The sequence below is a fragment of the Hemitrygon akajei genome, chromosome 14, assembly GCF_048418815.1.
Source record: "Hemitrygon akajei chromosome 14, sHemAka1.3, whole genome shotgun sequence".
In the NCBI taxonomy this organism is placed as follows: domain Eukaryota; kingdom Metazoa; phylum Chordata; class Chondrichthyes; order Myliobatiformes; family Dasyatidae; genus Hemitrygon; species Hemitrygon akajei.
Window position 1 is genome coordinate 5,827,232 of NC_133137.1, and position 20,257 is coordinate 5,847,488.

A 20,257-nucleotide genomic window follows, 5' to 3' on the forward strand; every position below is an offset into this window, starting at 1 on the left:
TGTTAACATCTGTTAGATGTATGTGGAAAAGGTAGATCAAGAAGACAAGCTGCCAACGTAGAACTAAACATTCAAGTGGAAACTTTTACTTCACACTGACATGAAAAAGGCAGCATTAAGGATAACAGATTCCACTGACGTTCACTCTTCCCACTCAAGTTAGATAACTAGGGTGGGATGAATGAACATTAGTGGAACTTGTAAGGTGCTGATTATTTTTCTCTTGTTGCTGCTACAATACATGGCATGCTCTATTGCTTTCTGAGGTTTCATAATCTTCAGGAAATGCTATAACAGGGCTCAATCCTACCTTAAAGTTGCCTGCAAAAATTAATTGGTAGCCGTAAGTTTACCAAATACCTTCCTTGTGGAATCTACTAGGGTTGTCAGGATGAATAGAGGTCACAAAAAAAAAGAGAACAAGCTTTTGGAGAAGGGATTGTAAGGACTGAGAGCAGGCCTTGTTGGTCTAGCTGGTGACAAAATCTATCCCAATGGTTCAGGGAGCAGTGCTCCAACTACAGATAGCAGAGAAAACTATTCTTTACTGAGGATGTGGTCTCTAAAGTTCGCTTAAATACTGCAGTAATGATTTAACCCCGGAGCAGGTCTGAAATTGAAATTATTACTGAAGTAGTTAGCAGCTCTGCAGCTAATTGTAGCAAAGAATATTTTTATAGATGACTCCTTTCTCGTAATTCTGACAGGTTTAGCAACATTGGATGGTTGTAGATCCCTGTTGTGTAGAGGTGGGTGTGGTTAATTTCTAATCAAAGAAGGCTAAGTTGATTACATTACTTCTTGATTCATTGGCCAACACTGCCTCCTTGCTAGGTTTTAGAATCTACTGGTGTATCCCCCACCCCCTCGCCTTTTCTGATTAGTTGCAGTCTCCAGTTGTGGGTCACTTGCTTTTACAGGGAGATTTGTCTCTGATTGGGGTACAGATTTCAGGGATCACTCCCATAGTCGGATAGTGACTGAATACTGGGAGAAATAAATTTCCGACTTGCTTCAATGGTCATTGTGTATTTTAAGATCAAACACAGAAATGTCCTGCGGTTTGGCCAATTTAAGCACTGGGTCGATTGTAAAGGTCAGTGTGTCGGGGGCGGAGGCGAGGGACCGCCCAGTGTTCAGTTCACTGCTCTGTGAGGTTACTCGTGTCTGTGCTTAACTGAGGCAACTAATGGGCTCCTGAATTGGCTGCAGTGATGACTGTGGACTCACTTTCGTGAAGTTAGTTCTGAATGTTACTTTGCTGACTTTTATTGTTTGCTCGATTTGCTTTTTCTTTCTGCACATTGGGTGTTTGACAGTTTTCTTTTTTTAAATAGGTTCTATAGGGATTTTATGCTTTGTGGCTGCCTGTAAGAAAATCAATCCCAAAGTTGTATATAGTACATATACTGTCGGTTCGGCTAGCGGCTTAATCTAGGGGATGATACCCCCCAGCCTGGCCAAACTTAAGAAATCTTGTTTGGGTGGATGTCGCGCGATGTGTCCCTTGTTACAAATCAGTACCACGAAATAACAAACAGTACACAATAAGCAATTAAACGATTGAGCTTTATAATTCTTAAATTTGACCATATGGTTAATAAAGAAACAAAAAATTCTCATGAAACAGTCTAATGCGCAATGTTGGAGCTCACTGATAAGGCCGTTCCTCCTCCTCCGATCGTCACCGACCTTCGGACCCTCGCTCCAAGTCCACTCCGTCTGGCGATCTACCAACTCTCTCCATTTGCGCCTTCTCTCCTCATCTCTCCCCAGCAAAAGACTGCGAATTCCCAGCTCCCAGAAAGAACAACATCCCGCTCAGTGGCTAGCATGCCCTGTAATTCTAGTCATAACCCTAACATTGCTGCTACAGAGAAACCGTTACATTAGTAGTGAAACCTTACAGCATGTTACATATACATACTTTGATAATAAATGTTCTTTGAACTTTATATATATATAGTGTGGAAGAAGGCGTATGACATGCATGCTTTCATTGCCAAGGACACAGTGTACAAAAGTTGGGAAGTTATATGCGGTTGTATAAAGCTTTGGTTCAGCCACACCTGGAGCATCTCATGCATTTCCGGTAACCCATTGCAGGAAGGATATGGAAGCTTTGGAGAGGGTTTAGAGGAAGTTCACCAGGATGCTGCCTGGTTTAATGAGCAGTAAGGAGAGGTTGGACAAACTTTGATTGTTTCTGCTCGGGCAGTGGAGGCCAAGGGGATATCTGACAGTAGTTTATAACACGCACAGACAGGAGAAACAGCCAAAATATTTTCCCCCAGGGTAAACTAGTCAGAGGCATAGCACTAAGGGGAGAGGGAGAGAGTTAAAAAGGGATGTGCTGGGCAAGTTCATTTTACTCAGAGTGACAGGTGCCTGGAACGCACTCTCTGGGGTGGTAGTGGAAGCAGAAAGAAGCTTTTAGGTAGGCACAAGGATAAGCAGAGACTGAGTGGGTATGGATCACGTGTGGACAGAAGGGATTAGTTTAATTTAGCTGTGTGCTTGGCACAGACATTGGGACACTGAAGTGCCTTTTCCTGTGCTGCTTTGTTGTCTGTTCTACATTGCCACTGCCACAACGCCCAACATGTCAGGAAGCAAGAATCCCGTAAAACTGTGCACGCCGCTTCATGTGCAAAATTACAGGCCATCACTGGGTTATAAATAAGTTTGTTTTTTACAGCTGACAAGAAGTACACAAAATCACACGACATGGTAACCTTACCTCCCACAGTGTTGTAATGAATGGTATTGGCGAGGTAAATTAACTCAAACAATTGTTTATTGACTTCCTGTGACTGGTTACAAAGGTCAATTTCCAAAACAACTCTCTTAAGTGGCCCCCAACAGTGAAACAGTCAGTCTGTGTTCTTAAGAGACAATGGTGTCTGATTACTGTGGAGAGGTTACATGAAAACAGAGTTTATTTCAAGACTAGTTCTCATTTGAATGTAATAATATTTTAAGGGGTTTAATCTTTATGGCCTGATTTATGGACACTTGTTCATATGTGCAGGTGTCCATGAACTGCATGTTTGTGATGCAGGGAGGGCCCGTAACATCTGCAGCACTGTAACAGCTGTTACCAGGTGACACCATTTCCCCTCTCCTGTCCAAATCCTCCGTTACAACCTCCAGCACAGCATCATGGAGCTGTGGGCCCCATTCCGTCATGGTCACCCATCATTCACTGTTACAGGAGACAATCCAGAGTGATATCAGCTTCTCCTGACGACGAGCAACACCATCCCGTTCAGGGGCACGGGCTAACTTTAAGCAAAACAGTTGCACTCTAAGTTGTTCTGTTGAGTGGTAAAGCCAGACGCCTTGCTGATGCATGTAGAACAATGCATGTATACATGTAAATAATAAATGCATTCGTGTAGTAAGACCTATTTCAGAGTCAGAGATCACTGTTCAACATTTCACTTAACATTCAGGGACACATCACACACAAAATGCCAGAGGAACTCAACAGGTCAGGCAGCATCTATGGAGAGAAATAAACAGTCAACACTTCAGGTCAAGTCCCTTCATCAGGACTTGCTGGATTTCCACCAACTGCAGAGTCTTTTGCGTTTATCCAGGTACACCATCTAGACATTTGACTGAGTGCCGTACTGAGAATTATTCACTGCTATGTGCTATCTTCTGGGATGAGGCTTTTAAAAAGCAGGTATAAAAGGACCCATCCTATGTTCTGAAGAAGAATGGTATAGTTTGGGTGATCATGATTTAAAAAGGTTGACTGGTTCATTTTATTGCCAAAGTATGCAGGTACAAAACAATTCTGATATTGGTCTTCTCCAGACAGCCATGAAATACAGACAGACCATGGGAGCTAATGAAAGAAAAGACATCCTCACCACCCCCCAACAGCATGAAAAAGAAAAGAAACAAAACTCGCAGATTCCAAACCCCACCCCGCTCACAGCAAAAAAAATCCACAATAACAGTCCTTAACCCCTCCCCACTCGCAGAAAAAAACTGTGACAGTAGCACCAAACCCCCAACCCCCTCTTAAACACAATCCATTAACAGATAACCCACCCACCAATCAGCCACAAAAAATAAAACACTGAAAAACTGAAGGAAACCAATAAAAAGTTGGACTGAACTTAATATTTATCTCTTAACTAACAACAGATAGAGCGACATTCCTGGTCATTTGTTATTTCAGTAGAGTTTGCTGTGGGCAGATTTTCTTTCAAATTTGGTGCATTGCAATGGCTACTATTACAAATGCGTTTCATCAACTATGAAATCACCAAGAAATTCCAACTTTCTTCATAGTTTAATTGCAGGGACAGTCTCTCTATTTGTCTCAAGTGAACTTGTTACCAATGATCACAGGTGTGATGCCAGTCAAGCCAATGTCTCTCCCCCCACCCCCTGCGTGATTCTTCCCGTCATTGGATGCAGGCCCTCTTCTCACTGTGTAGTACTTCCCATTATTTGGATACTGGTTCTTTGCATTGTAACACCTCTTCTTAATGAAGTGGGTGACCAAAGATCTGCTTCACTTGTACTTGCGGGCAACTATGCTGCTGGCCCCAGGTACCTGCTCCACTTACTTGGACAGAAACAGGTCTGCATGTGTGCCAGAACGCAGCACATTCAGCATGTTAGAACGTACATGAGTAGATAGATACTACTTGCATATCAGAACTTGTATATGCAGACATTAATCACACTTTTATGTACAATGACAGGGCAGAGAATAGAAGCTAGGAGTGAGGTATTGGCAAGGATGGAAGAGGGAGGTTTTATGGAAGGGTCTGTAGGTAACAATGAGTGCTCTCCATGGGTTAGAGGATTGTACATGTGGATGGGTGGGCGGGATGGAAGAACTGGGCTTGTTTTGCTGTTGTGGTTTTGTTGCGTGTTGCATTCTGTGGCATTCTGCAGGGCATTGTGGGCATGCTGAGTTGGAGGCAGAATATGGGGGTGACAGGTTATAGGCGGCCCCCCCCAGCACATTCTTAGGGTGTGTTGGTTGTTAACGTGAACAACACATTTCACCGTATGTTTCGATGTACATGTGATAAATAAAGGTGAATCTTGGTTGACATGTGATATATTCCACTGCAGAGGATAAATAATTCTGTCATAGTTACTACAGGTTTACTGAGTATATTAACTAATGAAACAAAATAAATATATACCTATTTTAGGATGGCAGAACCCTCAGGGCTGCAATTACAGGCTGCAAAAGACCAAAGTCTCTGAAACAACACAAACTTACTCAATCTTCAAGCTGCCATGCTTTGCTGTGCCACTTTATTCTTTGGCACATTGAGAGCTACAATCACTTACAGGAGATATTGTTGTTTATGATTTTTGACTCATAAATCATAAGCTCCAACATCTCTTGTACTCTAATATCCCTCAAGATCTTTCTCACCCTTCACTTTACTCGGACGCCTTCTCGTTCCTGCACTCCATCCGTCTATGGTATTTCCACCATCACTTCCCCTGTGTGATCCTGAATTATCAGTCCTCAGCTTTGTTGCCCCTCCCATGACCCCATCTCAATGAATTCCAAGCTTCATGTAATGTTGAACTATTCTCCTGTCACCTCCTCACCCATTCGCCCACTTCTATAGCCAGGAGCTTTCACCTCAAACTGGGAGCCCTTTCATCATCTTTATGTGGAGCAACTCAGTCTGTGACTCACTACTCTGCTGCTCTTTACCACCCCTAAGCACTTTCCCCGCAACCAAAAAGGGTTTGACGTATGTCTCTACACCTCTTCCCTCACTACCATCCAGGGCCATAAACAACCCTTGCATGTGAGGCAAATGTTCATAAGCAGCCCCTCCTACACAGTCTACTCATGTGGCTTCCTCTACTTCAGTGAGGCCAAGTGCGGACTAGGCGACCATTTTGAGGAGTCCCTATGCGCCATCCGCCATGGTCATGTGACCTCCAGCTTACCGGCCATTTTAATTCCTCTCCCCATTCCCACTCTAACCTATCCTCCACTGCCAAGGTGATGCCAAATGTAAATGATCACACAGCACCTCCCATTCTGCGTGAGTAGTCGACCACCCAATGGCATAAACATTACATTCTATAATTTCATGTAATCTGCTCCCTCTTTGAACCTTTTCCCTTTCCTCCTGATCCATCCAGTCCCTCATACACCCCCACCACCCTCATCCAATTTACTGATGCTCCTCCACTTACTCCACCCGCCCATCACTCACACATCCTCCCATCGCATCCCCTCAGCCCCTCCCCCACCATCTCCCACGTTCCACCTCCTTTTCTTATCAGATTCCATCATTTACAGCCTTTAGTTGCTTCCACCTATCACCTCCCAGGCTCTACGGATATTTCCACCCCTCCTCACTCTGATCCAGCTCTTGCCCACCCCTTCTCCTCACCACTAGATTTCCCTTACTCTTCCAATCCAAGTGAATGGTCTCGACCTGGAACGTGACCATCCTGTTGCCTCCACAGATGCTGCCTGGCCTGCTGAGTTCCTCTGGCAGTTGGATTTTTTGTCCTAGATCCCAGCCTCTGCCTTTTCTCTCCTTCCCAGTTCTGACGAAGACTGCTCGGCTTGTTTCTCTTCCCTCTGATGCCGATGAGTATTTCCTGCATTCCCTGTTTTTATCTTAAACTCTTGCTCTCACTGTCACTGGAACTCTGTACGGGCTGTTCATTTCCTTTTCTTTCAGAACTTCCTTGCAGTGACAGACCACTTAGTATTCTGAGCTGTCATGCTGCAAGCTTTTATCTTGACAGCTGTTACACATAATAATGAAAGCTAAGAAATTAAATTGCACAGCAATGTTGCGTCAAATAGTGTGGGTGGAAAGTGAAACTGCATTAATCTATTTGAGTGTGCCTTTATCAATAACCAGGTTAGTTTAGCTACATAGCACTGCAGTCACATCCACCTGACCACTTCCAATCGTGACACACGCTTCGCTCTAACATTTAAACCTAGCAGAGTGTTTCGGCAATTCTTGACGAGAGCTACAAGAGGATAGTTAAGTCCAGCAATAAGCCATTAAGGGTGCTGCTTTGTCAAAGAATTACTGATGCCCTGCATGTGTCCTAACTCGGGAACGCAATACAAGAAACAACAGATTCAGCTTGAGAAAAATGGCTTGTGCTGACCACTAGTGGTGTGCTAGTGGCAAGAAGTGAGGGAAAGTGCATGCCAGGACATTGCTTCAAGTTTATTCATCACATGTACTTTGAAACATACAGCGAAATGCATCATTAATAACCAATGCACCGGAGTGTGCGCTGGGGGCAGCTCGCAAGTGCCACACGCATTACGGTGCCAACATAGCGTGCCCTCACAGAACAGCATGGAACACAACAAGCAACAGAACAACAACAGCAAGACAAGCCCCGTCCCTCCCTCACACCCAAGCTCCTCTAGCCCCAGGACAGGCTGTCTTCTTCGGCCTCCAGCCTCCAGTGGACTCAGATTCGGACTCGCAGACTTTGGCCTCCAAATGAGAAGGTATGATGATTGGGGAATACAAGAGGGACAATAAAATGATCTTAAGAGCATTAAAGAGATTTAAATGGAAAGCTATGATACAGACCTTAATCCTTGAATACTCTGAAAGGAATCTGCTGGTTTCCAAGGGTAATGTAAAGTGACCAAGTAATTATCTAAAAAGTCCCAATTGATTGGTGTCCTCAGTGAAGTTCTTATGCCCAGTTCATCCCATCCATCACCATTTACTTCTATCTTCATGTTATTGATTCTTCTCTCATCATCTCTCCCTACGTTGATGAGAATCATTCACTTCTCACTTCAAATCTTAATGTCTCGTTCTCTCCCAATTTCTGGGAACATTTTATTAAATCCCCATTATCTGCATAATGGTGCTTTGTGTCAAGTTGCATGCACATATCAGCTGATCTACCTGATGGTCTGCGGTATCCTTAACCACCAGTCCATTCAATTTTGTCCTCGCTTCATCACGTCGCTTTGCACATCCTATCTCACCAGTTCCTTGCTCACGTTTTCACTTCTTGACACTGGCTTTTGGTCTACAACCCACCTTTTACATCCTATGTTTGAAGCAGAGTCTTCATCATTCTCAGGACCATTGCCGTGAATGCCAACCCCACACAACTCTTTCTCAGATGTCTACAGGTACTGTCGGTTAATACACTCACTTTCCTACTAGCAACGTAAAGTTCAGAGGGTCTTCGAGACATGAATCAGAAATCAACTGTGTCTCCACTCTGCTCTCCTACCGGGATCTACTAAGTTTCAGTTCTGTATGACAGTAGATTGTCAAAGTATCATCAAAGCCAATGCTGGGGCATTTGAAACCTTCGTCAAATTGGGTATCTTCTACTGCTCGCTGGCTTTTGAGGCCCGCAATCTTGCTGAGATAGGAGTTGCCATTTTCACTGTACAGTTAAGAAGACAAGATACAAGCATCTGCTGGCTTGGATTTTGATATGGGAAGAACAGGCAACTGGCGCTCTGTGTGAAAAATATACATCAAATGGTGGCTTCCAGTGTCCGCACATGCAGCGAAACGTTGGAAGGTTTTCCTCCGCAATCTCCTACTCCACCATTAGCCGAGTTGTGATGGTTTTTGGCCAAGCAATTAAGCACTCAAATATACGATGTTGCAGTGTTTACCCACAGATCACATCAGAAACATGCTAAGAATTGCCCATTCAGGAGTAATTCAAATGCAATGTTAGATTACAGTTCAAAGTCAAGGTCAAATTAACAAAGTACTTGTAAATTAACATACACAATACCACCTTGAGATTCACTTTCTTGCAGGCATTTGCAGGAAAATAAAGAAATACAATGTATGAAAAACTATATATAAATAAAGATTGACAAACAACCAATGTGCAAAAGACAATTTGTGCAAAAATATTGCACCTATATAAATAAGTAATACTGAGAACATGAGTTGTAAAGTTCTTGAAAGTGACTATGTAGGCTGTGGAATCAATTCAGAGCTGAGGTGAGTGAAGGTATTCGTATCAGTTCAGGATTCTTATGGTCGTAGGGTAATAGCTGTTTGTAAACCTAATGCTATGGGATCTGAGGCTCCTGTACCTCTGACCCAAAGGTGGTAGTGAGAAGAGAGCATGGCCTAGTCGGTGGGGATTCTTGATGATGGATGCTGCTTTATTATGGCAGCACCCTTTGTAAACATGCTCAGTTGCTATCAAACATCCCCTCTGGCACTGAATTTTTATCTTTACAAGCATAAAACCTCTCTCCTGTAGATTTTAATTATTCCCGAGGAGTTTAAAAGCGAAAGCTAAAATATTTTTCCCTTTTAATTCTGTCTTTAACTTTCTCGCTTAATTTGATTCTTCTTTGCTTTCTATATTTCTAGAATGATTTCACATGAAATTAAACATTCCACCCACACTTCCTGGTTGGCACCATGCAGCCTAGAAACTGGATCACAGGGTGCTATTTCTACTGGCACAGTGTGTGCCAGTTTGTTCCAGTCATAAATTGCAACTGCACAGTTGCAGGGTACCTCATGCTACTTGTCAAATCAAATTGTAGTGCTCGAGTATGATACTCGCCTCCGGGGTTGCCTATTTGTGGGTATTCAGGTAGCTACAGACGCTGTTCTAGGACCCACGTATTCCAGATCTCACAAACCTACCCCCTTCACCACTCACTGATCGCCAGGGGATTGTTAAGGTGGATTCATTTAATGGAGATCCCCTGGGGGTGACTTTGTTCAACGTGGGGAGGCAGATGCATGGTCCTTGACAGATCGGGATCCAGGCCCAGGGACATGGAATGCAAGATGACTGGGGACCCTTCCCTGCTGTTGTGATGTGTCACCATCTTCCACCAGCTGCAGCATTGAGGTACTGGATTACCCTTTGTTCTTGAAGAGGTGTAGAAGTGGACCAGCCATGATGAAATGGCAAAGCAGACTCGATGGGCCAAAAGGCCTCTACCTTATGGAACCTCCCGCTTGATCTTACTGCCATAGGAGCCAAGCACCAGTGGGTTAAACGCCAGACAGCAGCTCTCTCGGGATCTCAGGAACTCAACAGCCTCCCCACCAAGACAAGATGAGGATCCTCGGAGAAGGCAAATTGACTACTTCGGTTCCACTCAAGCTGTTGGCGGCTTATAGAACCGCACACATGAAATCCGGGATTAATTCATATTTCTTACAACAAAGAAGAAGGCTGCTTAGGTCATCTAGCCTGCGCTGGCTTTCAAAACAATGCAATCAATCCTATAAGCTCACTTATTCCCCTACAACACTTAGTTCTCTCCCAGAAGACTATAAGTCCATAGGATACAGGAGCAGAATTGGGCCATTCAGCCCATCGAGTTTGCTCCGCCATTTCATCATGGTTGATCCAATTTTCCTCTCTGCCCCAGTCTCCTGCCTTCTCCCCATATCCCTTCATGCCCTGACCAATCAAGAATCTATCAACTTCTGCCTTAAATATACACAAAGAGCTGGCCTCCAGCAAAGAAATCCACAGGTTCACCACACACTGACTAAACAAATTCCTACTCATCTCCGTTCTAAAAGGATGCCCCTCTATTCTGAGGATGTGTCCTCTGGTCTTAAACTCTCCCACAATAGGAAACATCCTCTCCACATCCACTCTATCAAGGCCTTTTACCTACATTCTCTCCCCTGCCACCCAGATACTTTAACCAATTAACCTACCAATAAATACAGATTTGCAATGTGGGTGGCAATTGGAACACTCATGGGAAATCTACATGGTTACAGAGAGAATGGGGAAACTTCACATTGTTAGAATCAGATCAGGTCACAGGATCTCTGAATCAGCAGCACAACTAGGTGTGACATCGCTCCAACAGGGAGAACCTCAAGCCTGCGATCACCACAAATTTCATGGCATAGGTCAGCAATACTAAACCTGACCTGATTCTGATTCACCTAGCTGCAGTTTTTTTTTAAAGTTCTGAGTAGGTGGCCCGGCTATTTGTGGGAACCGCCAGAAGGAAGAGGTGAAAGGCAGAAGAAGAAGGAATCTGATAGGACAGAGAAATGGAGAGAGGGAAGGAGGAGGGGCAGCAGAGAGAGGTGATAGGCAGGTAAGGAGAAGAGAAAGGGTGGGAGTGGAGCCTGAATAGGAAATGGAAAAAGAGAGAAGGGGAGGGGTGAAAAACTACCAGAAGTTAGAGAAATCGATGTTCATGCCATCAGGTCAGAGGCTACCCAGATAATTGATGCCATCAGCTTTTGCTGCAAAGAAGCTCAGACTTAGTCAGGGTGCCAGCTGTTGAAATGGAACTGGCCACTGCTTCCATGGGTTTGGACTCCTTCACAATTCATCCACACTTCCTTGCAGACTTACCAATGCCTCAGGCACCTTGCAGTGAAAACCCATCGGCCTTCATCTGTAGTCCTCAGAGGCAGAGCTTGCGTGCAACCTCCCCCTCTGGAGATCTGCTATCTTGACTACGCTCTCCTGGCCTCGGTTGAGGGCCAGCTATGGCTGGGAACTCAGCAGCCTCCAGCACTCCTTCTGCAGTGGCTGTGAGCTGGTGGAGGTCAGTCAGCCTGAGCGACAGACTGGGTTCTTCTGCAATCCAGTGCAGTTTAGCTGCCAAGGCCCTAGGGCAAGGAAGTCATTTGTTATCTCAAAGCAGAAAGGCCGGAGGAGAATTCCTAGGAGGTGCATCTGCATGCCATTTGCTTTCAGTTAGTCAGAAGATGACGTGTGGGTTGAGAGGAAAGTGAACTGTTAATGCAATGAGCACTCTGTCGTTGTCGGTGGTTTCAGCAAGGAAGTGTGGATGAAATGTAGAATCCAAACCCATAGCTGTGAAGCATGGAAGAAGTGGCCAGTTCCATTTCAACACCTGCCACACACCGACTAACTTTCACCGGCTAATACCTGTGGTCCCCATTCACTAACACGCTACCCGCCATGCCTCCAGGCTGGTGAACACAGTTTGACAGGCTGCAACCAGCTGTTGTCAGCAACTGAGTGGCATCCTGTACTGCAGCAGAGAAAAATGTATCTTAGTGGATGTTACAACATATCTGAAGTGATGTAGGAGCCCTGCTCGAAGTACATGGAGTGTGTAATGTGTGAGAAATACCCGAGAAACAGGGAGGAGGAGCAAACTGGAGGTCCATAGGCAGGTTCTCCTTAGGGGTTCAGAGGTCAAGAGGTTAGTAACATTAAATTCATTGGTGCTATCATATTAGAGGATCTAGCCTTGGACCAGCTGATGAATGCTATCACTAAGAAGACACGATAGTGCCTCTAATAGCTTAGAGGTCTGAGCAGATTTGGCATGTCATCTAAAAAGCCCTCCCCACCTTTGGGCACATTTACAAGGAGCACTGCCAGAAGAAAGCATTGTCCACCATCGAGGACTCCTAACATACAGGCCATGCTCGCTTCTCGCTTCTTTCCTCGGACAGGAAGTACAAGAGGAGCCTCAGGTCCCACACCACCAGGTTCAGGCTCCTGAACCAGCGTGAATAACTTCACTCACCTCAACTCTGAACTGATTATATAACCTGTAGACTCACTTTCAAGGACTGTTCTCTGATTGATTGATCGATCAATTGATTTATCGATCTACAGTGTATCTATTTATTTAGTATTTGCACAATTTGTCTTTTGCATATTGGTTGTTTGCAAGTCTCTGTTTATGTGTTAATAAATCTCAAGATACTTCGATGGTAAATTGACTTTGACTTTGAGAGTACAAGAAGATGGTAAGACATGTGATTGTTAGGTGGGAGTAATGGTTAGCAAAGATTGCTATGGGGTGACCCTCCCAACTATCGGTGGAGTGAAGACCAGGAATTGTTGACCGTGGTAATTTTGTTTATTCCGTGAAGCTCAGGTCCACAGCCACACCTCAAGCAAAAGTAATATTAGTGAGAATTTCACCAACACATCCCAAGAAGTTTCATTTTTTTCATAATTAAATATAAGCCCAAATAAGGTTTATTACTACTATTGCTTAGTCTGATTTATGGAGCATCCTGTAGAGTGCTTACCTGTGAATACAAACAAAGTTTTAACCATTATCACTTCATGTAGTGTCCTTTGTTTTAAAATGTTCTCTTGGTCCCTCTAAAATCAGCCAGAAATCAATTTTTCTATTTTCCTCTTATAAAGCAAGTGGTCCCAATTATCTTTGGCAACTTTCATACAAGTCATGAATCTCATTGGTCTATAATTTCTTTGCTTTTCAGAACAACCCTCCCCTGTCTCCTTTGCCCTCGGTAATCAACAATTGCGGTCGAGACCTTGTTAATTTTGAACTTTATCCACTCAAATAAATCAACTTTATATTTCAATTCTTTATTTTTCTTTTAGTGCCTTCTACTTAGGCTTCAATTATTCTAACACAAATATTAATATTGCCAGCACCAGAGAATAAACATATAATATATTTGTATTTTAATAAATATGTACTATTATTTAAAGGAAACAACTACATAAATGTAATGAATGTGTGAATTGTTAGCCATCACTAACACAATTTGACTTGTTGTTATGTATTGAGCTCTAGTGATCTAAAACTTTGGATTTCTTTATTTTTATGCCTTAACTTTAAGATTAAGATTAAATTACTCTCAGCAATGGTTGCTGGAAGCTGGAGTACATTATGCGTCGAGGGACAAACTGTTCCACAGCTAGAACACCAATCTCCAAAGTCCTGAAGCTGATTGTTCTTAATTAAAACATGCAAGAAAAAAGTCGAAGCTCCAAGTTCATGACATCCACCATGAATGTGAAAGATCAAAAAGTTCCTCCAGAGAAGAAATGTGGCTTGACGTTCCTTTGTTAACTGGTTCAAGGAAGTTTCTCATTCTCAAACACTACAGAGACTATAATAATAGGGAAAATTCAGCTGGTATACATCCTTTAAAGATTGAAGTTCCTATATTCCATCTCCCAGCAATGTGCTAAGCCACCATTATGACCTTATTACATTAAAGTTATGGCACTAAGTTGTTAGACGGCACACTGAATTTGTTGATTCTAAATCCTGCTTCAAATCATTGTTTATGGCCTATAGCGGAATAAAAAGGTCGGTCAGTTCTTATGTGAATAATATCTTTAATAGCTTGCATTGTGTGGGCCCTATATTTGGAAGGTAGGGCAGAATCTAATGAAACAGAGTGAAGTATTTAAAGATAGAATATACTCTTTAACATGACATTAACGTGACAAGAAAATCAAAGATGACAAGAAAATTAAAGTAGCATCTGGTAAATAAATGGAAAATGATGTGCTCATTTAACCATACAATTTGTTCAAGAATGCTCCCATTGTTCAATCCTTGCTCTTTCCTCGCTCTTACAAGCCGTTCATTTTTAAAATCAGACCATTTGTCCCTACCCACAAAAAGAAATGTTTTTTAAGACGTCAAAGTAAAATACCACAGATGGTGGAAAGATGAAATATAAACGTAGAACGCTGGTAATACTCAGGGTAGGTTGAGAGAGAAAATAAAAGTTGAAGTTTGATTAACTGTTTTTTTTCAGCACATATGCTGACTAACCTACTGAGTATTCCCAGCACTTTCTGATTTCACCTTTGAGACAAATTCTGCTCTTAATCAGGTGCCTATACTTCAGGAGATGGAAGTTTTGTCATCTTTGTTTTTCATTACTTCTCTCTTTGTGGATGAATGTGGTGTGCTGTTTATTGTTTAACAAAGTTCCCAGAGACAGGAATAGAGATGACGTTTGATGTTAGTGATCAATCTGAAACATAACTCATTTACTCTCTCCATACCTGCCGCCTGACCTTCCTGAACAATTTCTTGAACTGCTGGAGATGTTTGATTTAAGAATTATAACACCTACAACAGTTTTGCTTTTGAGTCAAGCTTAGGTGATGGCAAAAGAAACCTGGGAGAGATGAAGGGGGAAATGATATGCACTGGCTGAAATGGTGTGGAAGCAGATTCAATAGTGAACTTCAAAGGGGAGCTTTAAGTTACTTGAACAGATAAACTTAGCAAGGCTTTGTGGAAATAGAATATAGAACATTACAGGCCTTTCGGCTCACTATGTTGTGCTGACCTTTTAATCAACGCTCATCTAACCCTCCACTCCTTCATAGAAGCAGGTTCTTCTGTCCAATTAGTCCTTGCCAAGCTATTTATTCTGCCTAGTCCCATCGTCCTGGAGCAGGAATATAGCCATCCATACCCCCCTCGTCCACGTACCTATCCAAATTTATCCTCAAGGTTGAAATCGAACCCGCGCTCACCATCCAGAGATTCTGTTTGGGGAAAACTCTGAGTGATTTGCCTCACTCCAAAGTGACCAGCAGAGTCGGGTTTTAGCGACCTGGTCAGAGCGGAGAAGAGATCAAATGTGTGTGTTTTACGCCTGAGCTGCGCAACGTGGAATTCGTGGCTCTCGCGGCGCCGATTGCTACTTTCACAAGAGAATTGCTTTGGCACTTCAATAACCATTTTTGGAAGTTATGTTTTAATAATTATTTCCTTTTCAAAATGTGTTAAGCAATTTTAATTTGATTCCATTGTGAGAAGTAATCTTCACTCTGAATTCATTCGTTACCCAAAACACGATGTTCCGCCTTGCCGGTTCGCAGGAACAGAGGGAAACGAATCCGTTTACAACACAAGACTCAACCCGGTTTCAGGTCTCAGAACTCCGAAGCAAATTTAAAACTATTGTTGTCTGATCTTCAACGAATTTTATTCTGTATGAAACAGGATTAAAATTGAAGGAGATTCTCAGCTAAGCGATTTACCCTGTCATTAGATCGAGTTTGGGTGCTGTCTATCTAAGGGAGAAGATTAGGATCAAGTAAGGTGATTGCTTTTGCTAGGGTTTATTCTTAATTCCCAGTCGCGTAATTTAAACGATTTGACATTAAAAAATGTTAAGGGCAATTTAAAATGTCATTGATGTCGCAAAATTCAGATTAAACCAGCAGTTCAAATCTTTTAAGGTAGAAAGTCAAAGAGAAGTCAGTTGTCTTCCATCAGACTTGGAGTGTTGAATATCCGGCAGTGTTTCATCCAGACTCTAATCTATTTATATTTCCACTGCGACTTTAATCTGCTTTTGTACCTGAAGCCAAAAAATCCAACCTTTACATAAGTGCCTGAGTCTGATTTGTTTCAAATTCGCGTTGTCAGTCAAACGTAATGTAACTGGGCCATGGAGAGTACTGATTAACTCGGTTCACAATCCCCCCCTCTGAGGGATTGTGTTCGTGTCACATGGGTGTTCAGGATGCAAGCAGATTTTTTTAAAGGACAGACCTGCCGCTGCCTTCTCCTATACTGTACAATGTGTGTAGAGGACTGGCATGCCCCAGAAAGCTCGGTGATGTAGAATAATAACAACAATAATAATAATAATATTAAGAGATAACATAGGAAATGAGTTCTTCTATAACCAAAAGCGACTCCAAGACTTCCCTGCTGAAATGCGGAGCGGCGAGAGGAGACTTTCACGTGGGAAATGCGCCCCGCAGGCGAGGCAGGGACTCGGATGCTGAACGCGGTCAGTGGAGCGACGCGGTGGAGGAGCAGCCGCCGGCGGGAGGTTCGGCCAGGGGAGTCGGCACCGCGGCGGCAGCGGACGCCAAAGCGTCCAGGAAGCGAGGCACGGGCGGCAAGCCGCAGGCAGCCGGCGGCAGAGGAGAGCGGGGGGAAGGGCAGGGGCAAACGAGCGAGCGCAGGAAGCGGGCACCGGGAAGCAAGGTGGCTCGGTGCAGGAAAGGCGCGTTGGAGAGAAGCGGCAGCGAGTGCTCGCTCCTCAGCGGCTCGGCGTCGCCCTCCTCCTCCAAATCCAGCAAGGCCAGCTTCCAGTCGGTGGACGTCGACCCCGGCCTGAGCCCCATGTTGGACTCGGTGTTTGGTCAGGTAAATGAATTATTGTCCCTCCAGCTTTTGCTGCAGATTTAAACAGTTTGTCAAATAATCTGATTTTAAAATGCAGGATGGTATACATTTGCCCAGGGGATCTGTTTGTTGTCACGCATTTTGCGGAGAATGTATCATTTGTCGGAGGGTTATGGGACGGGTCACAAACATCGATTCGACAAATGACAGATTTTTCTGTTGACTTTCACAGAGGGCGGGAAATGGTTCTCCGATGCAAACTACTCTTAAACAGGTGCGCTGAGAAGTTCACTCGAAACCACTTCGTTCCCCGCGCCGCGCTCTGCAGAATACCAGCTTGCCAATAAGCGTATTTATTGGGTCAGTTTAACTCGCTGTCCCGTTTGCCCAAGTGTGCACCTGTCCCAACCATTTCACTGCATTGTTTCCTGGAGCGGAAACTGCCTGTAGATAAGTTATCAGAGTAATATCGAGCTCTTGGCGATGCCTCGGAGCCGATCTGACACGAGGCGAGGTTAGAAGTGGCTGCCTGAAATGTTGGCTGGGCCAATTCAAACTTTTAAAGTAACTTCCTCTGAAGTTATCCACCAGCGCTGAATGGCAACAAACCTGACCTTAGATAGCATCTGTCTAAAGGAATCAGTTAACACTTTAAGGCCTGGCAACCTTGGTCAGAAGTTTCGATTTTCTCCGCGTTCCCGTCTTCTGGTTCCCGGGGCTCTGTCCTTACATTCCGCGTCGTAATTTTAGGATCCGCCGTTTAAACACATTGTTGGCGGCATGGCCGGGCTGCTGTTGACCACATTATCTGTCGTATTGTACTTGTTGCAACGGATCAGTTAAAGGCGCTCTGGCTTCGGGTATGGAGAGCCGGGACGTCTGGTTCGCGGCCACTTGCACTGACAGTGATTGGGTATGGGGCAAGGAATCCAGCAATCACCATTCGCGGAGCTCGCTAACTCAGGGGGCCAAGGGCTGTTCCGCTGCATACAGCATCACACCAGACCACACTGAACTTCCCATCATATAACTAATCAGGAGACAAGTGGCTTCAATGCTCCCGTCTAACTCCAAAGACCTACGGGCGCCTTTTCTCTATACTTAAGGTTGCGATAGTGTCCTAAGCGTAAAACGGAGATGCAGTTTTAATTGTTAGACCACTGCATGGAGTCGCATCGTAGAAGGAGAATATATAGCTAATTCAGTTTGGCGAGTTTTCGTTAACCCTGTATCTGTTATCTAGGTAATATAGTCGTGGCTAAATCAATTAATTAGTAGAACCCAGGATCTCCTCAGCCTGGCAAGCAGTTGTCTCTGGGTTGCCTTTTGGCAATAAACCCTTCGTGCATCACCTGTAGCAGCCAGGCTTGCAGAAAGCCCAGGGCAGCAGGTAGGCACCAGACACCCTTCAGACCTCAGAAAGAGAAATTCTTGTGTCTGTGCTCCTTAATCCTAATACAAAGGTTTCACTTGTAAATTGCAAATGAAACTCTTTCTTTCTGCTTTGGAGTAGGATTTACAGTTCCACTTTGCAGGGACCCTTTAAGTAAGAATCTCCCAGATTCCTAACATGGGGATAATATTTGTTTAAATAAGATGCATAGCCCACAGTAAAGTAGTGATGGAACCAAGTTTTCCACAGCCATATGGGAAAAGCTTACACACTTGGCCCTAATTCACTATTTGGAGCAGACTCAATGGGCCAAATCACTTGATTCTGCCCCTAAGTCTTTTGGTTCTATAGTCTTATTCAACTTCTCAGTTTGAGCCCAAGGTTATTTAGAGTCTTCAGAATCTCTACTTGCTCTAGAGATTATATTAATGTTAAACCATCTCGTTAATAGCATTCTGGAACGTTCCTGCCTAGAAAGAAGTTGTCGTGCTAATGCCAGTTTCTATGTAGAGGCTTCTGATATGAATTTATGCAGCACATTCAAGATCACCGCAAATGTTTATGAAAAATTCTTATGTTTGGTTTTTAATTCAGTGCTCTCTTCTCCGTATCTTCGTCACTAACACCTCTTATGATTTTGAACCCCTCTTCTGCTTTCTCCTAAATCCTAGATTTTTCATAAATACCTCTTTAAGACACCTTTTCCCTATTCTAAATATTCTTAACACCTGTAATCTTATAGAACAGGTGCTAAGTTCCATTTAACAATAACACATCCCTTTTCCTCCATTGCTGTTTTGAATTGTGAATAATGCTTGGGTACCTTGTCCAACCAGGCATTCTCCATTTAGACAGTGAGGTCTGGCAAAATGTACCACCATGATGAGCCGCATCCTTCTGGCACCAGTTCAGTCGCAGGTATGCACACAATGCCAAATGTCAATTGCATGTTGTATTTTATGCAAAAACCTCATCGAAATGTTAGGTGGTGCCGACCAGAGATAAAACCGGCCGTGTTCCTTCCATGTGTGGCTTCCTGTCGATGGAGAGGGACAGGAGCGTCAGGAGAGGAAAGTGGGATGGGGTTGTCACAATTATTCACTATAATTAAAGATAAGAGATTAATATGGTATAATTCTACATGTAGTTCGAGGCATCTTGACAATTTAAACATGATGTATCACTGTTTTAGGTGACATAATGACCCATGGATTTAGCATTACTGATTTACCTTGCTGCTCTCGGTGAGATCGTGCTTCCTGCACAAAGATTTCCAGCAGAGGCTACATTTTGAAAGCAGCTCTTTGATGTCCAAACAGTTTGAAAAAATCCTTGCTTTTTCACAAAAGGAACTCCTTTTCTAGCACAGCAGCTGGTCTTACAGCAATTTCAATTTGGTTCATCTCTTTTCTTGGCTCATTTAGTTCTTTCTTTCTGATTCTAGATAGTGCAGCTCTACTTAAGGGGAAGCAAAAGTGGTGAGAATTGTTTCAGAATTAATTGAACAAATATTCCCATTTTATACCTGTTAAAATCAAAATCCTATCGACACCCACTCCCAATGTGTAGTGCAGGTTTGTCCATTTTTATAAGTTTTTTAAAAATGTCCCACTCTCATGAGTAATTCTATTACTCATTTTAAAAATGTAGTCTTCATGATTTGGCAGCAGGTGGGTGGACAGAGGGCCAGAGAATGTTTGAGGGATGGTGTCTCTTTACTCAGATCTCAGAACCTGGAGATCCAAGCAACTGGAATTAACAAAGAATCAGATGGACATGGTCCGTATCTGTGGAGAGTTCAGAGATGTCACTCCGTTCTCTTTTCAGAAGCTATCCACTGCTCCAGTTGTTGCCAATGTTTTCTGCCTTATTTTCCCCAAAGATCTTTTGTTATGGAAAGCATAATTCAAGCTTGTAAATGAATGGACAATGATAACATGATAAAATGTAAGGCTGCGATCGCACACTATTGAAGAATTTACTTCTGGGTTGATTACAGTCTGACAGGT

General features: G+C 43.5%; 1 protein-coding gene across 1 annotated transcript in view; it reads left to right on the forward strand.

Moving 5' to 3' along the window:
• Positions 1–16,148: 16,148 nt before the first annotated feature.
• LOC140738260 (calcium-binding protein 1-like) overlaps positions 16,149–20,257 on the forward strand; it is a 116,232-nt gene continuing 112,123 nt past the window's right edge. The window contains exon 1 of the mRNA XM_073065416.1: positions 16,149–16,876. Within this exon, the coding sequence (XP_072921517.1) occupies positions 16,391–16,876 (486 nt within the window). The 5' untranslated portion in view covers positions 16,149–16,390. The remainder of the gene's footprint in view (positions 16,877–20,257) is intronic.